Raw genomic sequence first — 26848 nt, 5'->3', positions numbered from 1 at the left:
CACGTCCTTGTTCTATTTTCAGTCTGTGATTCTGTGATTGATCTCGTGGTCTTCTTAAGAAGGCTGTGAACGCCCACTTATCCAAATGATCCACACCTGGCTTGACTAAGCCACGTCTTTTCATCCTGGCCTGCCAAACGTGCAACCAATTAATCAGAGAAAGCGCCGACTAGTCTTATTCAAGCCGCGCCTGCTCATTTATCCTGGATGTATTTATCCTACTTTTGTGCAATACCCCTCAGGGGGGTATTCCACAAAGCTGGCTAAAAAAGGCCGGGCTATCACCCGTAAGTGTGGCTTGAATAAGCGGCCACTTTAACCTTAGCTGCAACTCGTTCCACTAACGAGGCTCAGCTGATTTTCAGAGACACTTATTTAAGCCAGGCTGATCCAAGCTGCAGCTTAATGCGCGTCCGGAGTAGCAATTTTTTTTTATGAGAGATGACAGTGATACAGTGCTTTACATTTAAACAAGGGAGAAGACACAAAGTTATCTCACCATTTGGAATCACCTTTACATTATCATCATGATCAGAATGGACCGCTGGTAAAAGGAAGGTATGTATATGGAAAATTGTGGCTGTTGTCACCTTTTATATCACAATACAATTTGTGCCTTTATTCTGTCATGTGTTGACTGTACTCTGAGGGTGACAGAGGAAATAAAATAAGATATTTTGAAGTAGTTACCACTGGTGGGATCGAACACATGCGGAAAGTAAAATAAAAAGTACTGCGAGACTGCGTCCTGCACAAAGCGGGGCCTCACGCCTCTTCTGACTTTTTGGGTTTTAAGCAGGGGGTGTCAGAAAAGTTACCAAAAGGTCTCAGTTTATGTTTTTGAACAAGAACATAATTCATTACAGTTCTAGATTAATTTAATGTGAGACATGCAGTTCACAAGGCTTATTTTAGAAGCCCGTCAGACCTTCTCTGAGATGCAGCTAAGATAAGCTTGACCGTAAGCCTGCCCGGGACCAGACTTGTCACGCTTGCTAATTTACCATGCTTACCAAGCCACCCTCACCCGAAGCCTTGTTTGTGGAACCCAGCTCTCACTAAAGTTAGCGAGGCTAACCGAAATAAGCCAGGCTTTGAGCTAAGCCATCGTCGTGGAATACCCCCCTGGTTTGCCTCAGGCTGATCATTGCCTCGTGTGTGAGAAGACAGCAGCAAAAGTACGCTTCGATCGCTTTTATTCAAATGAAACTCGTTGTTGGTTGTAAATGCCATCCTTCCCTAAAATGTGTTTATTTGCTAAAAGACTTTAGAGGGAGAACAAGGTTCCAAGTTCATTGATGTTGGCCAGTTATGGATGCACCCCTTGGTAGGCGAAGTGAGCTGGGTCACAATATACTCAGGTGAAGGGACGCTGCAATATTTAAATATGTTGTAATATTTATGTAACTGGACGGTGCAATATATCTATGATGAGGCAGTGCAATATTGATGTTAGTTTAAGTGTGTTTAAGTGATGCATGTTTTAATATCCGTCAAACTTTGGATTGTATTATGTTCATCTTACGTGTCTTAGTTTCACTGTGCTATGGATGGAGAAATAAAGATTTATAATAATAATAATAATAATAATAATAATAATAATAATGGTAATAATAATAAAATTATTATTTTTTTCATTACTTTAACTTTTTTATTACATATCATATATATGTGTGTGTGTGTGTGTGTGTGTGTGTGTGTGTGTGTGTGTGTGTGTGTGTATGTGTGCGTGTGTGTTTATGTATGTACTATGTACACCACTTGTGTTGATTTGGAATAAATGCAGGCAATGCATTGAAAGTCTGGTTCTCCATACCTGACAGAGAGACTTTTATTGTGAAGGGCATAGCACTGTCTGGCTTCAAAGCCCCGCCCATTGACAAAATGAAATATGAAGTGGAATTTTCATTTTTTTGTGTGAAAACGAAAAAACCAAAAGTCAGTTCAACAAATTTGATTTGATGTTTTGGCACATAGTCATGAACCATACATTTTAAATAACCATACAACAGCCGTAAATTTTTTCATACAATAAAAAAGTTTTGAAATAAGAAATAATGGTGGTGGACACCATAACACTAATAATGGTTAAACATGCCCCCTCATTTTAATTTCTTTATTTTGTTTGTTTATTTATATAATAATTTCTTTTAGATTAGTACAGGGGTCGCAGCTTGTGGCTCCGGAGCCACAAGTGGCTTTTTGGCCTTCTTGTAGTGGCTTCCTCTGGCCTTGACAAAGAAAATCATGAAGATAAATAAAATGTATTTCTTTACCTAAGTGTCAATTATTATTTTTTTGTTTATTTTGTTCCACAGTTATCTTAGGGTTCAACCTTTTTGTCATCAGATTTAAAATAGTTTGAATAATTTGTCAACTAAAATTTGCATATATGTGGCAAAAAAAAAAAGCATACAACTAAAATTGTAAACTTTAAAAGGCATTTTCAGAACAAGCACAAAGCATTTTCTGAAAAGTACCAAATTGAAGAGGAACGAAAGTGATCAGTTCAGAAACGGTTATAGAAAATTGAGATCAAAGTCGCATCTTACAGCCCGACTTTTGTCACAAATATTCCTAAGTTTACTTTTTACTAAGCTGCCAAGCAGCCACTGTTTTTTAAAAAAATATTTATTTAAGTGGGCCTCTTTTTTTTATTCATTTTAAATAAATATGGAAAGGAGTGAAATAGGCCTAGATATTTTTTTTTTATGTGGAATTCATTTCAAAGTAGGCCAACATACTGCACTTCTGTTTTGGGTTTTCTTTTATTACATGTTATAACATGTAAAAATAGACAAAGAATAAAACTTATGAAACTTAAAAGCTATTTGTGTCCAGACCACATTTCTTTGGTGAAAAGAGGGGGTAAATGGCTCTTTTGATATTAAACGTTGCAGACCCCCTGGAGCAGTACAGGCTGTATGTTCACACTCCAAACAGTGGGTGGCGGATATGCACCAATTCGTTGATTGTCATTAAACCCCGAGGAAGAACAGGAACCTTGTAGCGGCGAAGTGGGTTTCTGGCTACACCGAATTGGCAGTAGCACACAGACGATTAAGAAACGACGCAAGGTCGTCAGCTGTGCAGCGAGGGGAGGTTTTTTTTCACATTTTGGGCAAATATGATGTCCATAACGGCTCGATCTGGGGCCCTGGCCCCGTACTTACAGGCTTCCAAACACACGGTTCGTTGCCGACTGTCCGCTGGAGCCACAGAGCTGACCCCTGCTGCGGGTAAGACCCAGAACCAAACATGATCTACAAATCCACTGCTGCTGGTCTGAGCCAAAGTTTACCAGTTATCAATTACATAGTCATATCTAAGAGACACGTTTGTATAGTATTAGTAAATGTGAATGCTGTGTAACTTTGACTTTGTTGTCCTCTTCTCAAAAGTCACGTCAGTGATTTAGTACTGAGTCGTCGGAGCTAGCAGCGGATCGCTGGGGTTTTATAACAGAACCTTACCCGACGGGGGGGAGCATTGACATTACTGTTTGGCCATATTTACTTTTAGACAGTCTCCGACTTCATCGGTATCTATGTGATACCAAATCTAATGCGTGACCTTTTGGGAAATCTAGCCGTAAACAATCATCAAATTGTGGTATGTAACCGTGGACAAAAGGGTTTTTGCTTGCGTACCATCTGAGGCGAAAGCATGTGTGTCAAGCTTAGTACGCGATATGTTTTTTTCTCTATAGATACATTTAGTGATGACTGAAATCCAGGTTACTTGACACCCATTACAGAGCTTCAAACAACGATTATTCTCTGGATTAATCGTGTGGGCTGAAAAGAACAAGACTAGTGTTGATGTATTTTTACCATCCCCAAATAATGAATTTAGCTTTTGGTTTTGTCTGTAGTTTCACCTGTTCCTATGTAAAGTAAGAGAGGACTTGTGAAAGCAGTGAAGCATTCTAAATTGATTGTAAAACAACCTGAAACTGATACAGATGCCTCTCTGTGACCTACAAAAGAGACCATGAGTAGCTTGGGGCTGCCGTTAGAGGAGATGACAGAGCAGATAGAACAGAAAATACTTTATTTATCCTCAAGGAAAAATTCAGAATGAGTTACAGCAGCAATCGAGAAAACAAAAGTAAGACAGTGTATAAAAAGTGCAAAATGGTCAATAACAAGATAAATGATGACAGCTTGTCCATCATCGTCCAGTCAGCCAGTCTCCACCTCCACAGGGTCCAGGACTGAGCTTCTTCAGCAGTCTGTTCAGTCTCTGTCTCCTGGAACCTGTCTGCTCACAGCAGGTGAAATTCTTCCAACGTGGCTGTGTCCAGTGTCAGCTCTGTTAGCCGTGTCTGTGAATAGCTACTCTGCTCTCTGGTAGTGATGGGTAGATGAGGTGTCATGAAGCGTTTCGACACATTGCCAAACTGTATTGACACTGTGTTGATACTGTGTCACTGAATACTGACACCTGCTGGACCTTAAAAATTCCCACAGGCAACCTAGTAAACATACTCAACTGACACTAATATAATGACCTAATATATACAATAATATAATTTAAGTCATTGTATTTAATATTGTATTATTTCCTTTCTTCATTTAAGTTTGAATTATTATCTCTGATATTTGCAGATACAGTCAATAAATAATGTGAACATGTGTCATAACGTGAAAATCTCAGTAAACGTGTTGTGAATGAGGATGCTTGTGGACTGGGAGTTTTTCATCTACAAATTTTTATCCAAAAAAATATTTTCGCCCAAAGTCTTGAAATTCAGTCATATGAGGGCTCGAGGACCTGAACCAGTTCCCTGAACCCTTCACACTCTACAATGCTGAGGGGCTGGCAGTCCTTCAGGATGAAGTTTAAAACAGCCTCATCAAGCATCTGCTTTCTGGAGGCTTGATGGTTAAAAAAGAAGTCAAAAATTAATAATAATAATAATGCAGAAAATAATATAAATAGTAAACTAAGAGTCCCTTTGAAATTGAATTCAGATAGATCAAGTGGAAACTCTGAGAGGAACAGGATGAAACAAGGATGTTAAAACAAATACCTTATTTTCCGTCATGACATCAAAATGGTCCCACACGGCGGAAACCTTTCTTTTTGGCGGAGGCTGTGCCATAATTAGTGACGGATTTTACGATGATCACGTCAGATCGGATCAGACATTTGTTTGGCCGACACATCTCGTTGACAGATGCGCTTAAAGACAGTTTGGCGCGTCAGTTTCACTTCGAAACAGTTCCAGTATCGATCATGTGACCTTCTTAAAGTGATACGCGCACCGACATGGGTTTTGCTCTATGAGCTCGACGCATGCGCCAACGCATCGGTGTTGCCGGACCCATCACTGCTCTCTGGTATTTCCTCTGTTGCTGGGTTAGCACAGCTAGCTTGTCCATCTTATTGGAGATAGATCTTACGTTCCCAATAACGATGGATGGAAGGACAGGTCGATGTCATCACTTCTTAGCTCACACTTGAGAACCAGTAAGTCGTTGTCACCTCGTCCTTCTCACCTTGTGGGAAATCATTAGGCCTTGCATCTGTTAGCCTTGACACGCTACAGCTGATTTTACATGTAAACACTGCAGCCATGGTTACATGTAGGATCTCCAGACAAACGCATTAGCCAAAATAGTAAAAATATCACTCAGACATAACCAGTTTGGTGTCGGTGGCCAACAAGTGAACCATACAAAGTAATGATCCACTCCAAATACAAAGATGACGAAAAAGAGATTTAGAAAAATTCCAAGGAACGAACAAGGAAGAGAGAGCTGCTGCAACAGGCGGCCACAACCAACAGGGCAACGCCTAGCAACAACATAACAAAAGATGATTAAAAAACAGTCGTTTATTTAATTAAAACAGCAAATTTTCTCAATGAGAAACCCATGTATGCAGGAAAGAATTTTTTTTTTTCATTAGATAATACAATCATGGCATGCACAGGACGGGCTCATCACAGTGATAAGATGTAAATCTTTCTCCACAGGGAAGCAAATGGTACCTCACAGAATCATTAATTCAGATATTCTAGGGTAAATCAATTTGACCTCTTCTGTTTCTGTCTCTTAAATTGAAACCCATCTCTAATTTTCAGCTCATGGAGGAATCCGCCTCGCCCACACAGACATCAAGATCCCTGACTTTTCTGACTACCGCCGCCCCGAGGTCCTTGACCCTAACAAGTCCTCCCAGGACAGCAGTGAGGCTAGAAGAGCGTTCTCTTACCTGGTCACAGGAGCCACCACCATGGTTGGCGTCTATGCAGCCAAGACAGTGGTCACCCAGTTTGTGTCCTCTATGAGCGCATCAGCTGATGTCCTGGCTTTGTCCAAGATTGAGATCAAGCTCGGTGACATCCCCGAAGGCAAGAACATGACCTTCAAGTGGAGAGGGAAGCCCTTGTTTGTCCGCCACCGCACAGACAAGGAAATCGCTGCAGAGGCGGCGGTGAATCTCGCCGAGCTCCGTGACCCCCAGCACGACAAGGATAGAGTGATCAACCCCAGCTGGGTCATTGTCCTGGGCGTGTGCACCCATCTGGGTTGTGTACCCATCGCCAACGCTGGAGACTTTGGAGGCTACTACTGCCCCTGCCATGGCTCTCACTACGACGCCTCTGGTAGAATAAGAAAGGGACCTGCTCCACTTAACCTGGAGGTGCCCTTCTACGAGTTTCCTGATGAGGAGACGGTGGTGGTGGGATAAACACTGCGCTCTCTCAGCTCCTATCTGTATAACGTGGTTTTCAGAGGCTCTCTGTTGGCGATGGGGATGTGTAATTACTAATAAAGTTATATTTCAAACTCTAGGACAGAGATATTTTATTTGTTTGTTACCAAATGCATGTTGATGCTTCCATTTTCTGCTAGTTTTTTTAAATCAAAAATGTAGTCTCATGGGAGATATCACAGAAAACTTCAACATAAAGTATTAGGCTGATGAAACAAAAATATTTAAGGCTAAAGAGTGCAAATAAAGAAAGAGTTAAAAATGCCACAACAGTGCAGAAATATGCAAAACTCATGCACAGCGACAACTTTAATAGAAGGTAAACATTTAAACACATATTTTCTGTTGCCTGTGATGAGTTATATACATTTCATAAATCCAAATCTGAACCAAGAAGGCCTGCAGCTTCTTAAAATCCATCCAGAGAGACTCTGACAGTTTTACCTCCAACAGTGCAGATGATCCTGAGGAATAAGATTTACTTTGTAAAATACGAACCTGTCTTAATGAAATCCCTCACAGAAATAAAGGTGATTCTCAGTGAGAGCATCCTGTATCCAGCAGATGATAGGATGTTTCGAGACAGCTGGCTCTGGTTCAGTGCATAATCCCTATAAATTCAAATAATGACAACTCTACCTCATCGTCAGAAAACCTTTAAAGCCACACATGATAGCCAGCGCCACTAAAAAAAAAACTCTCTAAAATACATTTTAATTTATATGTGCACTTCACACAATAAAGCCAGTTTTAAAGCTGTGGCCATTCATATCCATGGAGACAGAGAATGCACTGGCCATTGAGTGTTTGCCAATTTACATATTGCTTTTTACATCAGTAAAGAGTCTCTCCAGCTCACATAGTCCTGAGGCAGGCCATTAATCCACGTAGTGCACATTTGCCTGCAGCTCCTTGGTGATGTACCCAAGCAGGGTGGCCGTGAGCTGCTGCTTTAAGACGCCGTTTCCCATCACCAGAGCGGTGAGCTGAGCTAAATCTGTCCACTGAATGTCTCCAAGGATGACCATGAGATTGCTGTAGAGCTTCTGCTGCTGCTCAGGACTGAGCTCCATGATGATCTGAGGCAGAGGTTTGAACTGTCCACTGGTCAGCCAGCAGCCCAGCAGACCTCCAACAGCACCACCTGCAGGGAGACACAATCTGGTTCAGAGGGTTTAAACTAAGAGGTAACCTTCAGTCTGAAAGAATGAAACATGCAGACATTCCACTTCCACTTCAGGCTGGCCGCATAACACCAGAAACCAAATACGCATCCATTCAAAAAAGCAGATCTTCACAGCAGAAACAAACATGTTACAGCCATGCAAAAGCACAACAGGTCAGAGTACCTCATTTCATCAGAACACACTGTATGAAGGGAGAATCTTTTTTGTAACTTGCTTTTTTAGAAGCTATTAAACTTACAAGTTTTGCTCATATGAGGCCATGGCTAACTTGACTGACAGGTACCCTGTAACTGTCTTCAAAAAGGCTGAAGGCTCACCTCTTTACCTCATCTTTACTCTTGACAAAGCTAAGCTGAGTTAGCGTTTCCACTATGGCCCCTGACGATGACAAACTTCATCACTCTGTATCAGAGACAAACAGGTGCCAACTCACCCAGACTACATCTATAATTTATACAAAACTCGCCACAACAACATCCCTCACCGTCATGTGTGACAAAAAACACCAACACACACCAGGAAAAAGGTTTTGTTACTCTACTCACCAACTGCAATACCCAGAGGACCCCCAACCAGCCCCCCAGCAAAGGCCAGTCCCCCAGCTGCTGCTGCGCCCTTCCCTGAACCTTTCACTGTAGTCTGGATCTGCTGATCGGCTGACAACTCACAACACAGCTTCATGACATCATCAACGCGATGACACATACTGAAGATGAGAGTCTGATGTTAGAAAACACACAGCGAGACATTCAAACATCAAACAACTGCACAACTGCATTAAAAGAAAATAATTTCTGGTCAAAATTAACAAACATGTACCCAAACTGAGGACTTTTACACTCCAATGTGAACTCACTTTGAAATATTAAAGACATTATCCTTGCACATAACTTTAGAAGCATTTCTTTAGATATCTATGTATCTGGAACAACTGTCTTACAGTTTATCAGATATCACCTATCCTGGTATTAGTTATTGTGGGCCATGCATAGTGTGAGTGTGTATTCACGAAACATCAGAACAGCTTAACACAAGAGACATTTAACCTGTGAGACATCTACCTCCACTGCCGACCAACCGGTGCCTTCTCATTCTTCATACCTAGGAATGACAGCAGCAGTGTGGATAAGTCTAACAAAATCCTCGCTGTTAACTTGAGGTGTTAAAAACAAGGAACTGTCAAAAAAATTTAAAAAAATTTAAAATCCCCAAAAGGTAGTTTTTCTTTAATAGCTCCCATGTTATTTGACCTAGTTTCCTGAAAATGATCTTAAAAAATAGCAGTGTCTCGGAACAATAAGACACTCTTTTTTTATCTCTAATTTGTCCTTTAAAATTTTTTTGGACAGATTTCAAGCCGAATTGTGACTCCTTTTTATTTTTCAATAGCTCACATGTCATGTAACCAATTATCCAGGAACTGCTCTTGAATGGTACCATCACGCTGGAACAATAAAACACACCTTGTTTTATCTCCAATTTGTACTATAAAAAATGTATGATTAACTTAAAAGCCAAATTTAAACTCTTTTCTTCAATAGCTCCAATTGTCACATGACCAATTATCGTAAAAATGAACTTGATCAAAAGGAACACAGCTTCCCATCTCCAATTTGTCCACCAAAAGATGTATGGATAGATTTTAATCATAGGCTGTATAAAACATGGATGTAGCCTCTGCGACATCACCTGTCTGTTCTAGATACCGTTAAATGACGCCAACCCCTGGATGCAGCCACATTTGATATAACGCTGGCTGTGAGGTTCCTGTTGATCAACTACAGGGCGCCCATTAGTCACATGGCCTGAGCTGTGTCTCTGATTGGACAATCAAACAATCCTAATAACTCGTAAACTGCTGAGTTAGAAAAAAGTTTACTCACTGTACCGTTTGTGCCAATAGTGAAAGCAGCGTTTTAGACCCAAGCTTTTTTTCTGAACCAGGCTGTGAATATGTATTTAATGCTGTAAAAGTCTGTTTTTATGGCTGGGTGTGTACATGACTTCCAGTCTCTTTGCATCCAGCCTCAAGCGGATTCTTGATGAACAGCAACTGTTAACACTTGAAAAGCAAAGGCTTCATTTTTAGTAATCTAATGTTGCCACTTGATTTTGAGCCATATTTTAACCTTTTTTAATAGCCCCCATACCATATGACCGGTTACCCTTAAATTGATCTTGAATAACAACCTCACCTTGAAACTATAAGACACACCACTTTTTATCTCCAATTTGTACTCTTAGGAATGTACGGTTGAATTAAGAGCCAAATTTCAAATCTTTTCTTCAGTAGCTTCTATGTCATGAGACCAATTATCCTGGAATTGATCTTGTAAAATAGCAGTGTCTCAAAACAATAAGACATCTCTTTTTATCTCTGAAAAGAATGCATGTTTGACTTGAAGGCCTTATTTGAACTCTTTATTTCCAATAGTTTCCATCTCATGTGATCAATTATCTTGAAAATGATCTTGACAAGATCAAGAAGACACACAGCTTTCCATCTCCAATTTGCCCACCAAAACATTAATGGAAAGATTTTAAACCAAATTTGGACTCTTTTCTTTGATACCTTCCATCACATGTGACCAATAGTCCTAAAACTGAACCTAAATAATAACAACAGCTTTGAACAATAAGACACATCTCAGGACAAATTACAGATAAAAAGTGGTGTGTCCTATTTGTCTGTTGTGTAGATATTTTTCTAGATCAATTACAGAATAGATGATAATGTGACATGTGAGCTATTCATAAAAAGAGTCAAAATTTGGCTCTTAATCTATCCATTAGTTTTTTTGGAGTACAAAATAGAGAAAAAAGTGGTGTGTCTTAATGTTCCAAGACACTGCCATTTTTCAAGATCAGTTCCAGTGTAGTTGGCCACATTACATGGAAGGTATTGAAGAAAAGAGTTTGCATTTGGATTTCAATTCAACCATTAAACTTTCTGGAGTACAAATTGTAGATATATGTAATCTATAGATGTAATCTATCCAAAAAAATGAGGACAAATTGGGGATAAAAAGGGTGTGTCCCATTGCTCCAAGACACTTTTATAATTTCAGATTGATTTCAGAATTACTGGTCAAATGACATGGGAGCTATTGAAGAAAACTGCCTTTTTTATAACAAAGTTAATAAAGTTCTATTCTATTCTATTTTGGGGGGTTTTAATTGGAAATTTATCGACGGCCCCTTGTTTTCAACACCTAAAGTTGATAGCGAGGGTTATGGGTAGACTCCGCCGCACTGCCCCTGCCATTCCTGGGTATGAGGGAGAATGGGAGTGGGAGAGGAGTGAGAATTTTGGCTGATCGGTAGTGAATGTCCGTCGATTATCCAACGTAAATCCAACCTTACTGCGATATGATACACGCAGACGGGTGTCAGCGTTGTTCATCGTTATACAGTAAAAACAAAACAAAACACTAATGCACAGAATATTGATATCACAACAGCTTAAGAAAATATAGGTAGGTCCTTTTTATATCATATATTTACAATTATGTTTATGATATAAACCTAAACTGTAGGATAATAGCTCTGATTGTACCGGTGAGCGTCACTCAGCGTCAGGTTGACGTTAACATTGACATACATTTAGCTTTTATAATGAAAAGTCGTCACAATCACAATAAGTACCACCCACATACCTTAATGAGATAGATATAATATCCTCGTTAATACCTCACTAGGGTTACTTTTAGGTGTCAACCCCGTTCTGCTCCATACGGCTACCTATACGTTTAAAGCGTGCACTGTCACGGCTAGTAACACAAAGCATTGTGGGACCGAGAATGGTGCCACGTTCAGGGGAATTGGACAAATTGCATTCTGTTTGGTCAGAAAATCACCCCCACCTTTTTTCCGACATAAGCCAGGCCCTAAAGAGGTCATGATTGAATACAATCTATTTTCTCTGTTATATTTGGTTAAGGAGCTGAATTCAGTAGTTTTTCGAAATGTCTGCTTTTTTTTCTTCTCAAGAAAGCTTGTTTTCCTTGTTTACCAATAAAGTCTACAGTCTACAGGTTTTGGGAAGATTGTAAAATCTGTTTACAACATGTTAAAAAGAAGGAACATGTTTAGTTTGAATCAATTTATTAATGTGAAAACAGGGGATGGGAGAGGAAATGTTACAAACACCAACACAACCTACTGAACTTTCCATAACTGTGGGTGTCTGCTTCAAACACCACAAAAATAATCTGTCCGCTGTGGATTTGACAGACCCGAAGGAGTGACGGCGTTCTATCAACAAGGTGAATTGATGTTTTAACCAGAAGAGGGAACTTGGCATTAGTTCTGTGACTCCCTAGGCAAGGTACAGTTCCTTTCCCCCATGTAAATGAAAATAAAATGAAAGCAAACACATGTGGTGTGTAGGGTTTGTCACTGAATTTCAGGTGGTGCGGTTAAGAAAGAAAAACAGTTTTATTTGTCCCTGCTTCCGTAGTTTACACTCATTCTTTCCCGGACTGTTCGTGAAGGCAACAAAAACAGCCCACGGGCTGGTGACAAGAAGGGGGCCGGGTTGGGACCAACATGGGTGGATTATATTAATAACCTGAACCCATACTTGATTTTATAAGTGCCCTGACATAACACAGCTATAACTGTCGGCCCGCATGAGTATAAAAATCCGTGCAGCACCATTCCGTGCATAAATGAGTTGAAATCTACGATGTTTGCGGCTGCAGAGTCATGGCGCTAACAGCTTCTGTTTAACAGAGCTCCGGAAACGTGCCTGCCTCAGCGTGTCCCCGTGTATGTCCATACAGACCACAGCTTGCCATAGAGTGCCAATTTATTTACATTTGTGTAACCAACATTTACCCAGAGTACATCGGGAGGAGATCAGGAGAACAGCCGCGTTAAGCTTGCTTCAAAACGGCTGACAGATAGGAAGTACAATGTTCTCTTTCAAAATAAAGGAACTTACTTTTGAGTTCTACTTTTGATTTCGCAGATGGTAGGCTCTCAGCTCTATCACTTGCAAGGCGGGACGGATTCGGATAGGATAAGGATCACAGATCCGGTCTAGCTCTGCCCCTGAATCTACCCGCAACCCGCATGGACTCATGGTATGCTGTCATGCTGAATGTAAAATTTCTTACAAAATTATTTTCATTGCACTGGTGATTCAGGACTCAAAACATCTATTGTGGAAATACACACACACACACACACACACACACACACACACACACACACACACACACACACACACACACACACACACACACACACACACACAGCCAACCCATACATACCCATGTGCACACACACACACACACACACACACACACACACACACACACACACACACACACACACACACACACACTTTGAGGTCTTTTACTTTTAAGTGTTCGACAGGAAGTCACAATGGTATTGCCGTGTCTTGACGTATGTTGATTTACGTCGCAGCGAGAGTAGGGAGGAATATCGTCAGATCTTTGGAATATTTGAAAACGCATGCATGTTTTTGGGGGTGACGCAGCGGTCTTGAAATGAGAGTGTGAAATGTTATCAGCCCAGAGATTGAGGATAACTTCAACAGCCTTTTTGATGACAACGAGCAGAACGGCTCTGAGGAAAAGCTTCTGCTGCATTTATAAACACTTCTTTAGGACTCACAACAATCCCTGAGCTTTCTTTGGGGGTCACTAAACGCAGCATTTCCCTGTTGTGCACGCGGGTTGGTAATGGCTGGGAAAGGTAAAATGAACTCAAAGCTGAATGGTGGAGTTGTCAGGCTCCGAGAGGAACACGAGAAGGTAAATCCATGGGTGACACCATACATTGCACTGGCGTGTTACTAACGTTGACCGTTAGCCGAACCACAAGCAGGTACTGGCCTCACGGCGGACAACCAACGGCTCTGTGCCACGAGTGTCCGGTTCAAGTCCCGCTTCCTTTGAAGACAGACGTCTGAACACCGATCATACTAACCTACGTGTCACAGTCATCAGCTGTGGACCAATGTTTGTACCATGTCCTCTTTCTAGAAGCTTCCTCTTCGCAGCAGCTCTTATGTCCGTCCCTGTTGAGTAGCCCAGATATTTTCGGGGGGTGTGTGTTTACTTTTGTTTCTTTGCACGGCTGTGATTCTACCACTGCATTTAATTTCTAATATTCAGAGTAACAGTCCACTTTAACCGCATTTCAACCAGTCAGTTCGTCCACAGTTGGGAAAATGGCCTTTTAATGTTGGGGGAGAGGGGACTCGTGCAACTGCATTTCTGAATCCCGGAGTTTCTTTGGACCTGACCTGACACGTTTTGCACATTGAACCAATACCTGTCTACAAATCAAACAAACCGCTTAATATAAACGTAATATAGTATTTAGTTCACTCAACTCGTTTAATAAGAGTCTGAGCTTGTTTACATGCACGGATATGCAGAGCTAAGTAAGCAAACAGGTGAAACACTCGAGAGATTATTTTATGAACGTCAGCCTGCCTCTGAGGTCTTTCTTTCTTTCTTTCTTTCTTTCTTTCTTTCTTTCTTTCTTTCTTTCTTTCTTTCTTTCTTTCTTTCTTCTGTTGAGGTTTTGTTTAGTACCTGACCTCCTCAAGCAGCATGCATTCAGTGCTGTTTGATGTCGGGGTCAAAGCCCAGCATGACCCGTGTAGAGTATGATTTCAGTCAAATAACAGGTTTACTTGTAGTTTTAGTTTCAGTAAGTTGCGCTGTGCAATACGTTACTTTTGTATCATGTAAACACACTGACTGAGAGATGGTCTCTACATAAGCCTTAAAGTTCATATGAGAAACTTCCTGTTTGAATGTTGTGTGGCAAGTCCTGTCAAAATTTGTACTAAGATCTGTGATTTGTCAATTATTTTATTTAAACACGAGTGGTTTTTTTTTTTTTTTTTGACATAATGACTCCACAACCTCGTGAAGTGTCTTCTGTCTGCCGAGTGGGTCTAACTGAGCATGCTCAGTGAGAGAGTCATAACAGAAGCATGCTCCATGATTAGGACATGAATTTTATGGTATGCGACCCCGGACAATCTGTCCATGCGGACAGCATGAGCTACATGATGAATGTTTAGAACACATCATGTGTCCTTATGATTTCATGTCAAGGTTATTCTAATATCACTCACAATGTGTTGTGTGTTGGATGTTTGTCTGAAGTTGGTTTAAACAAATTGTATGTAGCTCCATGTACAGCTGTCCCACTATGCATCACTTCAGGGTTGTTTGTCCTTGCCATCTGGATGCCGTATTCTCAGCTGTGTTTGTCTTCCTCTTCTGCTTCCTCGATCCTGTTTGGTGCTTTGTTCTGATTCTGAGAGTTTGAGCTGGCGTTTACTTTGACTAAAGATTCATTATCAATGCCCTTGCTTAACAGAATTTCCAGTTCTTGAATCTGGTTCTATTTATTGCTAACATTTAACCAAAATGTTTAGGCTTTTAGATCATACGAGACTTTTTCAAGGTTTCATCCTGATTCACTTTGACATGAATTGTCTTAAAACAGGTGGTGAGAGACTGTGAGCATCGGATCCAGCACTGGTAAGTATTAAGGCAGTCATATGTGTCTTTAACTGTTGCATAGTGAATGCGTTGATGCTTTTGATGACACACTAAAATGTATGTTGTCACAAAAAGTTGGTCAAAAGATGGTCCAATATGTTTACACTTTAGCTCAGGAATGTATAAACTTGGAAGTAGTGGTCATTCAGAAGCTCATATGTAGAAGTTTATAAAAATGTCCGGGGTCCGTTAAAAGTACAATCGCAAGCTTCAAAAAATGTATGTTTGGCTTAAGTTGTACCTGATTTTGGGCATCCTCATTAGTGCATAAAACGAATTTAAAGATAATTAAATTATATCTCATTCATGTGCAGAGCTTTGCTTAAACCATATGCAAGGGAACGAATAGCATTCATTCACCGTTAATGTCTGACCTGATCAAAGGCCTTAACTGTTTTCATTTAACACATTAAAAAATGTTTGTATAATTTAATTCTGAAAATAACACAGCAGCCAAATTCAAATCACTGCATTATTAACAGACATGACTGTAGAGGAGATCACTGCATTACTGAACAGGTTTGACTCTGTGGAGTGGATCAGAGCATTAATATAAAAAAACATGACCCTGTAGATGAGATCACTGCATTAATAAAAACAGACATGACTCTGTAGTGGAGATCACTGCATTTAAAAAGAAACCAGACATGACTCTGTAGTGGAGATCACTGCATTAATAAAAACAGACATGACACTGTAGAGGAGATCACTGCATTAATAAAAACAGACATGACTCTGTAGTGGAGATCACTGCATTAATAAAAACAGACATGACACTGTAGAGGAGATCACTGCATTAATAAAAACAGACATGACTCTGTAGTGGAGATCACTGCATTAATAAAAACAGACATGACACTGTAGAGGAGATCACTGCATTTAAAACTAACTGTATTGGAAATTTAAAGTCTGATTTCTTTATTTTTTTGCCTGACATCAAGTTTTAGCTCTCTCTTGAAAAGTAATTTCTTCCTTTTCAATTAGTTATTCCCCAAAGTAAACCACATGGATATGATAACTAAGACTGGCATGTTATGCTTTCCACATGATTTATTTTTCTTATAATTTTGGAATTCCAATTCGATTTAAAGTGTGATTCTTCGAAATACATAGATTTTTGCAATTTTGAGCTTTTTTTTCTCCACCAGATCATGTGCAAAAGCTAAATGAGGATGATTTCCGAGGATGATTTCCACAGACAATATCAGGAGCCACATTTAAAAAAAAATGCACATCACATGTGAGTCAGTTTAGGATTTATTGAGGGGATCATATAATTAGATAGAGAAAAAAAATTGCTTGAAAAAAAAAGGTAACTTTTTCAAACCCAGCTTATAAATGAAAACCAAAATCAAGGATTTAATTTTTGGAAACAAAAGAAAAGATTTTGAACAAAAAATTGTGATTTAAAGCTTTAAAATCCCAATACTTAAACAAATCAATTTTCTTCTTCCACCCCGATAGTTTCAGTGGTTCCAGATGAAAGCAAATGAAAAGGGCTGTGGCGCTAACATTCATTCGTGCCCCTACAGGAAGAAGTTGTCTGATGACTATGAGGCCTTGAACGAGCAGCTGCAGATGCTGCCTGACCAGCTGTATTATGACATCATGGTGAGTGTAATCCATGTCGGGCATGTCATGTAACTAATTATTAGGGTCCTCGGCCTGAGCCAGGGCACCTTCTAGCAAGAGCTAGAAGGTGCCCTCGGCCGAAGGCCGAGGGCACTATTGTATTTCGTCCGTTTCTTTTTTTTTTTTCTTATTATTCCACACCGTCAATGAACGCTAATTTGACCCCCTAAACATGCTCGAAAACTCACCAAAATCGGCACGCACATCAGGATCGCCAAAAAATTCGAGAAAATACCAAACATGACCCCTGACATCCCATAATACTCTCTAGAGAACCAAAAAACCTAAAAAAAAAATACACAAAAACACACAAAAACGGCCCTAGCCGCCACTAGGAATGTCGTAGAGAGATGAAACCAACACCAAAATTTTCAGCTCAATGAGACACAAAAATCATACGCTGCTACCCATGACCTATCTCCAACAGGAAGCTGGCTATTTTGCCTTTCAAAATAAGAGTTTTCTGCATTTTTTCCCTTTCTGCAAAAATTTTCTCCTCTGAAACCAAAAATGGCACATGCTTGAAAATACCATCACATGACAGACTAGACCCTGCTCTACAAAAGTTGTGAAGGAAGTTGTTGTTTCTGGCCCGGTTTTCGAATGGCGAGCCCTCAAAGCCGCCGACCGCTTTTGGCCGATTCAGGATTTCTCCATGTTAGCAGATGAGGAGAAAAGATTTCAGGTCAAAACACACATTCTACTAGTGCCGCATTTGGGCCTCTAGACAAAAAACTAAAAGTCATAGAGCTTTAAAAACTACATGGTTGGATTCCTGACAAAATTGTCTACAACCATATGATATTTTTACACAGATTAAGCCAACATTGTGACCTACAGGACAAGTAGTTTGGACGTTTCTCATAAATAAAAAATCCATTTCCAGCACTCTTTCATCTTTCTTGTGACGCATTTGGGCTTCTAGAGAAAAAAGTATAACTCGTACAGCTTTAAAAATGCCAAAAATGGATTCCTGACAAAAATTCCTATCAACATGATATTTTTGACACAGATTGGGGTAAAATTGTGGACTCTGTGAGGATTTCTTTACATAAGATGCCTGATAAAAACTCCCTCCAGCCTCTAGTCACACTAGTGTCACGCTAATTAGAATTCCACGCATGCAGGTGGTGATGTCATTCAGCATAGCAGAGGATACGTTGCCATGGTATCAACTGACTCCCTGACATCCCATAATATTCTCTCAGAGCCATTAGGCTCACTTCCACCTATGCACAGCAAAACCGCCCTAACTGGGGCTAGGAATGTCGTAGAGAGATGAAACAAACGCCAAAATGTTCGTCTTATTTTGTTGGACACATTGGAGGGAAAACCGGCAGGAGCCCGAGGACCCGTCTAACGCTGCTTGCAGCTTTAATTTTCTTTAGTCCTTCAGTCAATCAATCAGTCAATCTGTCTATCTGTCTTTATTTATGCAGCGCCAAATCATTACAAATGATATCTCGGGACACTTTTCAAAACCCTGAACAAGTCTACTCCAGTTAACGTTAATAAAACAGTACGCAGAAACTGTCCCTCTTTGGTTTCATAATTCCTGTCTTTAAAAGTTTGATTCTGCTTTTCTCCCATCCTCTGTGCTGATAACAAACAGGTGCCATTCGGCCCTTTGGCCTTCATGCCTGGGAAGCTTGTGCACACAAACGAGGTCACAGCGTTGCTCGGGGACAACTGGTTTGCCAAGTGCTCCACCAAGCAGGCTCAGAAACTTGTTGAGCACAGAATGCAATGTGAGTCTGATTTTTATTCTTCATACTAAATTATGGAGCACATTTGAGTTTAATATGATACAGCATAGTTTGTGCTTTTCTTGATTTCACATCTGCATGTTACGCAAGCATTTTCATGTATCATCCCTCTGTCCTTCCTATCCTGTGATCCCATGGCTCCTCAGAGTCTGAACCTTCTTAAAACTCAGGTTGTATTTTTAATGCAGCCTGTTTGTGTCACTTCCAGCAAGCAAAGCCCCCATTTTAAAGCTACTTTAGCCTATCTTTCATCATCAGTCCTGCTTATTGGAGCTAAAGTCCTACTTATAAGGACAATTCACTATTACTAAGAATAGGGTTGTGAAGCAGCCTCTTCCTTGACGACCAATCAAGGAAAACGTCACCAGAAGATGATGGTGAATGAGGTCCAGTGTTTATAATTTGATTCTCTCCTCATCATCCAGCAGAGGGTGCTGGTGCTGCATGAAGGAAACTCTCTGATCATTGGAGAATTACTGAGCTTCCCTTTTTCTCCTCACCATGGAGAGCTTAAGCTGTTTGTAAAATAAAGTTGTGTTTGTGCTGTTGCTGGTGATACAGGTAAAGTGTGAAGCTCCAGTTTTAATGACATATCCATCTTTAATTTGTTTAAATGTGCCAGGGAGATTTCAGAACTTCCAGTGGTATGTCAGGAACATCATCACTGTCTCTGTTTAAGAACTTAAAGCAGTAATGATGGCTGCCATGCCTGTATTAATTGTCAAACATGCTGTGTGTGTGCGTGCGGGCGCGCACGCGTAGTCGTTCCTCGCCTGTGTTTGCTCCACTGCTCATTCTGGGGCTGAAACTCTCATATGAAGTCAAATGGGCCCGAGTAACGATCTCTGTTGTGAATATTATTAGACTGTTAAGTGAAGCAGAAATATGCTGCCACAGCCCATCCACAGCCGTCTGTACCCCTCCTCTCTGACACACACACACACACACACACACACACACACACACACACACACACACACACACACACACACACACACACACACTCTGACCCTGCCCACCCTGCTATTACAGAGCTAAGTGCTGTAATACAAACACAGCTAGCTGAGATGTGTCAGACAGCGTGGAGTTGTCAGGCCTTCTGTGTTTGACCTTTCTTCACTTCCAGTTGATGCACTGACTGGAGGGGCTTCACATCGCCATGGAAACAGGGGCCCTATGCTGCTATTAGCAAAAGGGCTTAATTGTTGTCAAGATTTAATGATCCGAAGTAGTATTCAGGGCAGAAGATATTATGAACTGTTTGTGTCATCATTTTTCAAATTTTTCCCCCCAACTTGTTCTGGAGTTTAACCCCTGAGCGTCTGCCTGCTGCTCTTCCTCTAAATGTTTGCTCTTTAAAGCTTGACATTAGCCACTTTTTACATGTTGTTTCTCTCTCACTGAACATTTTGATGCTAATGCGCCTGATTTTCTGCAGATGTGAGGAGGGAAATGGACAATCTGGCAAAGATGATGAAGAACTTTGAAGCCAGAGTTGGCTTTGTAAAGGATTTTGAAAAAATCTCAAATGTAAGTGGATGTCTACGAGTGGTTTCTCTGACGAGATGTTGTGCAGTATATTAACCAGGTACTGGCTCTGCTTATTTTAGAGTGAAGGGGACTATGTTGACATCACAGAGGAGGACAGAAACAATGATTCAGCCCCCACCAAAGGTAACCTGTCTTAATCTTTGCAAGAGCAAACCTTGGGTCTGCTTGAATCCTCATCAGAACAAGGAGGTGACAGTATCTAAAGACGGATCTTCACCAAAAATGAAACCAAAACACCAATGTTAGGAGCACTTTCATACTGCTCACATTAAGCTCCAGGTCGTATATCATTATGATAAAGACTAACCATGTTGGCAAATATTTATTAGATCTCTGGCTTCACTTTTAGCCAGCTGTTACTTCATTCTTCTTTATTTCAAAGTCTGTGCTCTAATGTCACTCCTCTCCATTCCATCCTTGTTAACAGGAAAGCACAGAATAGCTCACAAACCAAACTCCATGCCCAAGTATGAAGTGGTGTTGGACCTGAAGGAAGAAGAGGAGGAGGAAGAAAAAGGCAGGGATGAAGGGAACAGGAAAGGCATCCTGAACGAGGAGGAGTTGTGGGCTCGGTTGGATGAGCTAGAGGAGCTGGAGAAGCTTCAAGACGAGCAGGACAGGTAAAGGATAAAATATTGAGGGTCTGTTTTCAGAGGGACTAATGTGTAAACTTTTCTGACCTCAGAAATCCCCCCCCCAGGTTATCAGATCACACAGACATGAACGGGGAGGACACATCGTCCCTCTCCTCTGAAGAGGAGAAGGAAGGAGAGGCTGCTCTCCCTATCAACAGGCTGAGTCTGAAGCCGAGCTGGACATCTGGGCATCTCAACAAAGCCCCGGCCAATGTGGAGAGGAGGGAGAAAGATGAGGATGAGGATGAAGGCGACAGCAGCTGTCTTCCAACCATTTTTTTCTCTCACACTGTCGAGCCCAAGAAGGTAAGAACTGTAAAATACTTTAAGTGTGTTATAGATTTATGGTTGGTTATTAACCTGTGTGTTAAAGTAGCTGTTTGATGGTTTACCATTCTTAAACATCAGGTGAGGATCAACACAGGGAAAAACACAACTCTGAAGTTCAGCGAAAGGAAAGAACAGAAAGAGCACTCCAAGAGGAAAAAAAAAAATGGACACAACAACGGACACTCTCATCATGAGCAGCACAAAATCACAACACCGGCTGACATCTACAGGTAAACACCACAACACCTACTGACATCTCCAGGTAAACACCACAACACCTACTGACATCTTCAGGAAAACACCACAACACCTACTGACATCTTCAGGAAAACAGCACAACACCTACTGACATCTTCAGGAAAACACCACAACACCTACTGACATCTTCAGGAAAACACCACAACACCTACTGACATCTACAGGAAAACACCACAACACCTACTGACATCTACAGGTAAACACTACAACACCTACTGACATCTTCAGGAAAACACCACAACACCTACTGACATCTACAGGAAAACACCACAACACCTACTGACATCTACAGGTAAACACTACAACACCTACTGACATCTTCAGGAAAACACCACAACGCCTACTGACATCTTCAGGTTAACACCACAACACCTACTGACATCTTCAGGTAAACACCACAACACCTACTGACATCTTCAGGTAAACACCACAACACCTACTGACATCTTCAGGTAAACACCACAACACCTACTGACATCTTCAGGTAAACACCGTAATAAGTAAATAATACAGGTAAACAAAATAAACCTACTGACATCTACAGGGGTCCACTTCACCAAGCAGGTTTACTGAAAACTCAGAGTCTATGAACTCTGAAATAAGGGAAACTCTGGGTTTTTGGTTTCAGAAAGGGAGGTTAATCAAACCATGAAAAGAGGGTAAACTTAAGCCTGTTTCACAAAGAGGTGTAACTAAAACTCTGTGTCTGTTACTCTGGCAACTGAGTCTCTGGATCTAACCTGGTTGGGAGCAGTTTTTTTTTAATGAATTTCAAGTTTTTCTCTGTCTTCGCCCTCTTTTAGAGTCACACTCCATTTCATTTCCTCATTCATTCAATTAGCAGCAAGTTTGAGTAGATTTATTTCGCCATCTGTCATTAAAAAAATCATTTAAAAAATCAGAGTCTGTAGTTCATCAGGCACAGTGCGCGCTACCGACCTTTTTCACTGACATCCTCTTGTCAACAACCCTGTGGATGAAGGTGTAGCATTACTGCTCAGAGAAGTCAGGAGTTGATCATCAGACTGGGCATAGATGCACTTCAGACAGTTACCTTATTGAGCGGCACCGTATCACATCTCAGTCAATCATTTACATACACAACTTAATCCATCCTTACATTTGCAACATTACTGCTCGCAGCCATGTGCTCACTTCCCAGCAGATATTGTGTGTTGCATTGCGTTTCTGTGCAAACAGAAGTTTTTTTGTATAGTATCGGAAATGCTGAGCATTTAAGTAAGGCAACTGTAAGCAGAGCGGGCAGAAACGTGTGCCTCACCATGAAACGTCTTTTACCAGTCTTTGTGGCTTTCCTCTTCTTTCTGTTAGCTTATTAGAAATCTGTGTTCGTTTAAAAAGTCTTAGTTATTTAACAAAACGTGATATTGATGAAAAAAACTTTTATGTGTGTGAAAACAGCCTTATTTTTAAAATAAAAAACACTACACAGTCAAACAATCACTCAATATCTACTCTAAAATGTAAAGTATGTTAAAAATGAGGTACTCCCATGAAATCATGCTGAGATTTTACCTGCTTGAACAATGCTTCATATTTCTTTATTAGCTGCTGCCAAGTGTGCTTCAGCTCCATAATATTGCTTCTAAATTAAATAAATTAAACTAATTACTATGCACCTATTAATAAGTTTAAGTTATTTAATTCAAACAGATTGTCCCAGTTATGTTATTGGGATTGAAAAGGACTACATTTATACTTGCACACTGACCCGAGCAGGAATGTTCTCCCATGCTGTCTCGTCTCTCTTGCAGCTGCAACTGGGTTGCTGTTTTATTTTTTTCACAAAACATGCTCGGACTCTTCATTTGAGCATATTAAAATTTCTAGTTGAATTGGGGTGAAAAACACCCTTCTCCTCTCTGTTGCCATGGCGTATCATCGAATCTGGGCTCCATTGATGATGGCTTTTTATGGTTGGGCTGCACATGCTTAACTCCAGGTAAAACTACTCCAAGTTGATTAAACTACCTCAAATCAGCTGTTCTGAAACCGAAAACTCAGAGTTTTCTATCTCAAAGTGGATCAACTCACAGTTCAGAATAAGACTCAGAGTTTATTGAAACTGCTTTGCGAAACAGACCCCTGGGCCCTATTCTACGTAGCAAGTTCAGCCTAGCGAGATAGCCTTGGAGCTACCTCGCTGAACTGAGCGCGGTAGCCGGCAGTCTCGCTACACGGTTTGACAACGCTGGTTATCAACCTCATAAGTGGATCCAGCTAGGCAATGAGCGCATGCACACATATAAGGCGGGGCCCGCTGCATCTGACCAATCACGAAAAATGGAGCAGTCAGAGCAGACCAGAGAGAGAAGGACCGCATAATTCACACAGGAGGAGCAGGAGGTGATCGTGAGGAAGTATGACGAGCTGAAACATGTAATTAACGTTAAAAGCAACACCGTCGCTGCTGCTAAAGCACGGAAGGAGTGCTGGCAGAAAATTGCTGACAGTCTAAATGCGTAAGTGTAGAGCAAAAAAAATCTTTTGTGCCATTATCATCCTGAAATAGCTCTGTTCACCATGACCTTTTACTGTAACATGCAACATACCTAATTTATTTCTTAGATGAATTTATTCATTTGTTCATTCCTATCGTGTTTACATTTTTTGTGTGATATGTAGCCCACATGAGCCCTACATGAATTCCTATCACAATTGTAATACAAGCAATAAAATATTGTCATGGAACAGAAGTGTTGACATTGAAGATCTTATTACAGCAATGAGAGTTCTACATTCCCTTTAACTACCTGTAGAAAGTGTCATGTACTACCAACCCCTCCCTGGAAAACCGGTAACTTTCATAAAGGTGGTCATCTGAAAAAGAGAGTGGGTCGGTGCGGTCCCTGAAAACTCTCGCGCCCCAGAGTGCTCCTCGGACAATGCGAGCTCTGATGTCCACGGGATCCTCTAAGAATGGACAAGCCATTTTTTCATGAGGGCTCATTGGTCAATGGGCGGGGTTTTTATAGTCTGCGAGTTCAATCTGGAACTTAACCTGCCCCGGAGCAGGTTAGCCGTTCAGCGTGTGTTGCCATGGAGACTCGCCTCGCTGAGGAGTGATCCCGTGTCGTAGAACAGGGAATCCGGAACCTATCCTCAAAGCTACCTCGCTAGGCAGTAATACTGCTTCGTAGAACAGGGCCCAGGTAAACACCACAACACCTACTGACATCTACAGGTAAACACCACAACCCCTACTGGTAAATTAAGGGATTACCTCACCACAACAGAACCCTCTTAGCGTCACTGTTGATCTGCTTTGGTCAGATTTCTGTGGAGTTTGTTGATTGATATTTGAGTGTAAGTGTTTAGAGCTCTGCTGGTGAAGTTAAAAAAAAGAAACCCAGCTCAGTGTCAGTTGTCCGTTTTGTCACTCAGGCTGTTTGTAGATGTGAAAAATGGTGAGCCCATCCCCAGGAAGTCCATCCTCAAGTCTCGCAGCAGAGAGAACAGTGTGTGCAGTGACACAAGCGAGAGCAGTGCTGCAGACTTCGAGGAGCGCCGCATGATTGGACGCAGCTTCAGCCATGATGAGGCGATGCACAGTGACACCAGTGACGGTATCACAGAGGAGGACAGCCCCACGGCGGTCCCACTGCACCCTGCCAGCAGGTTTGAGGTAAACCACAGTGCTGTCCCTCAATCCTTTTCGCTGTAATCTCAGTCTCAGTCACAGTTTTAACACTTGCACTGCCTGGTTGAGCAGCTCAGGCTCAGCTCCAGCTGAAAAATCAAATAGTTGGCTTTTAGCATTGTTGGTTCATCAGTTAAAACACAGTCGCGTTTTTTAGAGAAGGGAAGGTTGACTCGCCTTTGACCCTTGACCTTTATGAACTGATCAGCCATGGATCATCAGTTTAATTTCAGATCTCTCTCTTCTTAAGGCTTTTTCAGGTACGGTGGTAGAAAAGGACCCAATGCCATCAAGTGTCCCTCACCTGACCATCGTTCCTCCAGCTCTGCCCACTATCCTAGAGAGGAAACAAGAGGAGGTGACGCCTGATGTTGCTCCGCCTGAGCAAGCCCCTAAGAGGGTTTCCAAGTTCAAAGCTGCCCGGCTGCAGCAGAAGTGACTGAACAAACATCCACTTCACATTTTTTAAAGCCTTTCAGTTTCCTTTGGTTTCTTGAAGCATCCTCATCTTCTCCTTCAGTCTTCCATTAGCTTCAACACTGACTCTGTGTGCACACTGATTTCCCTCTGTCCTGCACTCATCTGCTAGCAGCTTTTTCTGCAGCTGTCCATCACTCTCTGAGGCCTGTCATGCTGTTTACCTGTCTGTCAGATATTTACCTGTCTCCTGCTCCTGTCTAGTCCTCCCCGTGCCAGTGTAGGTCAGTGCGTAGACTCTGCCTGTTAGGACAAGTTGCCTTCTTTTGTGTTTGATCATTAAACAGAACTATTTGAGCCGCCTGATGAATGTATGTGATCTTCTGTGACCAGCTTTATGTAAAGACAGACACATAAGCTTAATGAAAATACATGCAAAATAAAAACTTTTGACTACAATCTATCGTCTTCTTCCTTTTTCTTTCGTTTTCTCTTGTGTTCTTCACGTTGATGTGCTAAAGCAGAAAAATGTGAGTGTGAGGATGTGAGCGACTCCAAAAAGAACCAGACTGATAGTCAGACATCTGGGCCACAGTGTCTCATACACTGCAGCTCCTGTGGGGTGTTCCTGGCCTGCAGGAGGAAGTACCTACCAGAGGAGGTTCCAAAGGGGAACCAGGTGAATCATGGACACTCTGGTCCAGCAGAGGAGCTGCTGGCGCTTAGTGCTGAAACTGTTCTTGCTGGTTCTGACAGAAAGGGGTCTGAGGAGTCTTAGGCTGCTTTCACACCTGGTAGTCCGGTGAAGTGGTTTGATTGGCCCTCAAAGTTGCAACAATGTTGCAATTCTCAACTAGTTTGGTTCACATTCACACCAGTGTTTTTGCAAACAGACCAACCACTATAGATGATATGTATCCCCCCTCATGTGGCAGCGCTGTTCACAAAATACAGTGTCTTTGGGTGATGTAGGTGAAAGATCCCAGAAAAACAATGGGCAGATGTTCCTTATGGATGTACGGATGGACTGTGGGCTTCTGCTTGTTTTTCTTGCATTATTTTACCATAATTGCTTTGTGCAGCAGGTACAGATTTGGCTCTTGTTCCAACATGAAATGCGCATTCTATA

The 26848-nt window shown here is 41.3% G+C and overlaps 3 protein-coding genes across 6 annotated transcripts; 2 read left to right on the top strand and 1 right to left on the bottom strand.

The window, feature by feature from the left end:
* The first annotated feature begins 2977 nt into the window (after positions 1 to 2977).
* On the top strand, positions 2978 to 6805 carry LOC141786440 (cytochrome b-c1 complex subunit Rieske, mitochondrial-like). The gene is made up of 2 exons (XM_074665085.1): positions 2978 to 3239; positions 6092 to 6805. The coding sequence occupies exons 1-2, from the start codon at positions 3128 to 3130 to the stop codon at positions 6700 to 6702; spliced, it is 723 nt and encodes a 240-aa protein (XP_074521186.1). The 5' UTR covers positions 2978 to 3127; the 3' UTR covers positions 6703 to 6805.
* A 13-nt stretch (positions 6806 to 6818) lies between these two features.
* LOC141786442 (protein C19orf12 homolog) lies at positions 6819 to 11725 on the bottom strand. Of its 4 annotated transcripts, XM_074665086.1 has the most exons (4): positions 11570 to 11725; positions 8975 to 9014; positions 8459 to 8619; positions 6819 to 7870 (listed from the first exon to the last, which is right to left on the bottom strand). In XM_074665086.1, the coding sequence occupies exons 2-4, from the start codon at positions 9010 to 9012 to the stop codon at positions 7605 to 7607; spliced, it is 465 nt and encodes a 154-aa protein (XP_074521187.1). In that variant the 5' UTR covers positions 9013 to 9014; positions 11570 to 11725; the 3' UTR covers positions 6819 to 7604. The 4 variants fall into 4 exon arrangements, with proteins under 4 accessions (XP_074521187.1, XP_074521189.1, XP_074521188.1 ...); XM_074665088.1 differs by lacking the exon at positions 8975 to 9014 and having other exon boundaries at positions 8459 to 8633; XM_074665087.1 differs by lacking the exon at positions 8975 to 9014.
* Positions 11726 to 13321: 1596 nt separating this feature from the next.
* Positions 13322 to 26167, top strand: LOC141786439 (unconventional prefoldin RPB5 interactor 1-like). The gene is made up of 11 exons (XM_074665084.1): positions 13322 to 13696; positions 15414 to 15448; positions 17002 to 17080; positions 18714 to 18849; positions 20306 to 20397; positions 20478 to 20541; positions 20846 to 21038; positions 21119 to 21359; positions 21462 to 21613; positions 25047 to 25287; positions 25553 to 26167. The coding sequence occupies exons 1-11, from the start codon at positions 13625 to 13627 to the stop codon at positions 25739 to 25741; spliced, it is 1494 nt and encodes a 497-aa protein (XP_074521185.1). The 5' UTR covers positions 13322 to 13624; the 3' UTR covers positions 25742 to 26167.
* Positions 26168 to 26848: the final 681 nt, after the last annotated feature.

This window comes from Halichoeres trimaculatus, unplaced genomic scaffold (assembly GCF_033239565.1).
Source record: "Halichoeres trimaculatus isolate MK-OKI-2021-1 unplaced genomic scaffold, fHalTri1.1 fHalTri1_scaffold_28, whole genome shotgun sequence".
Taxonomy (NCBI): Eukaryota; Metazoa; Chordata; class Actinopteri; order Labriformes; family Labridae; genus Halichoeres; species Halichoeres trimaculatus.
This window is presented reverse-complemented; position numbering and strand designations above follow the sequence as displayed.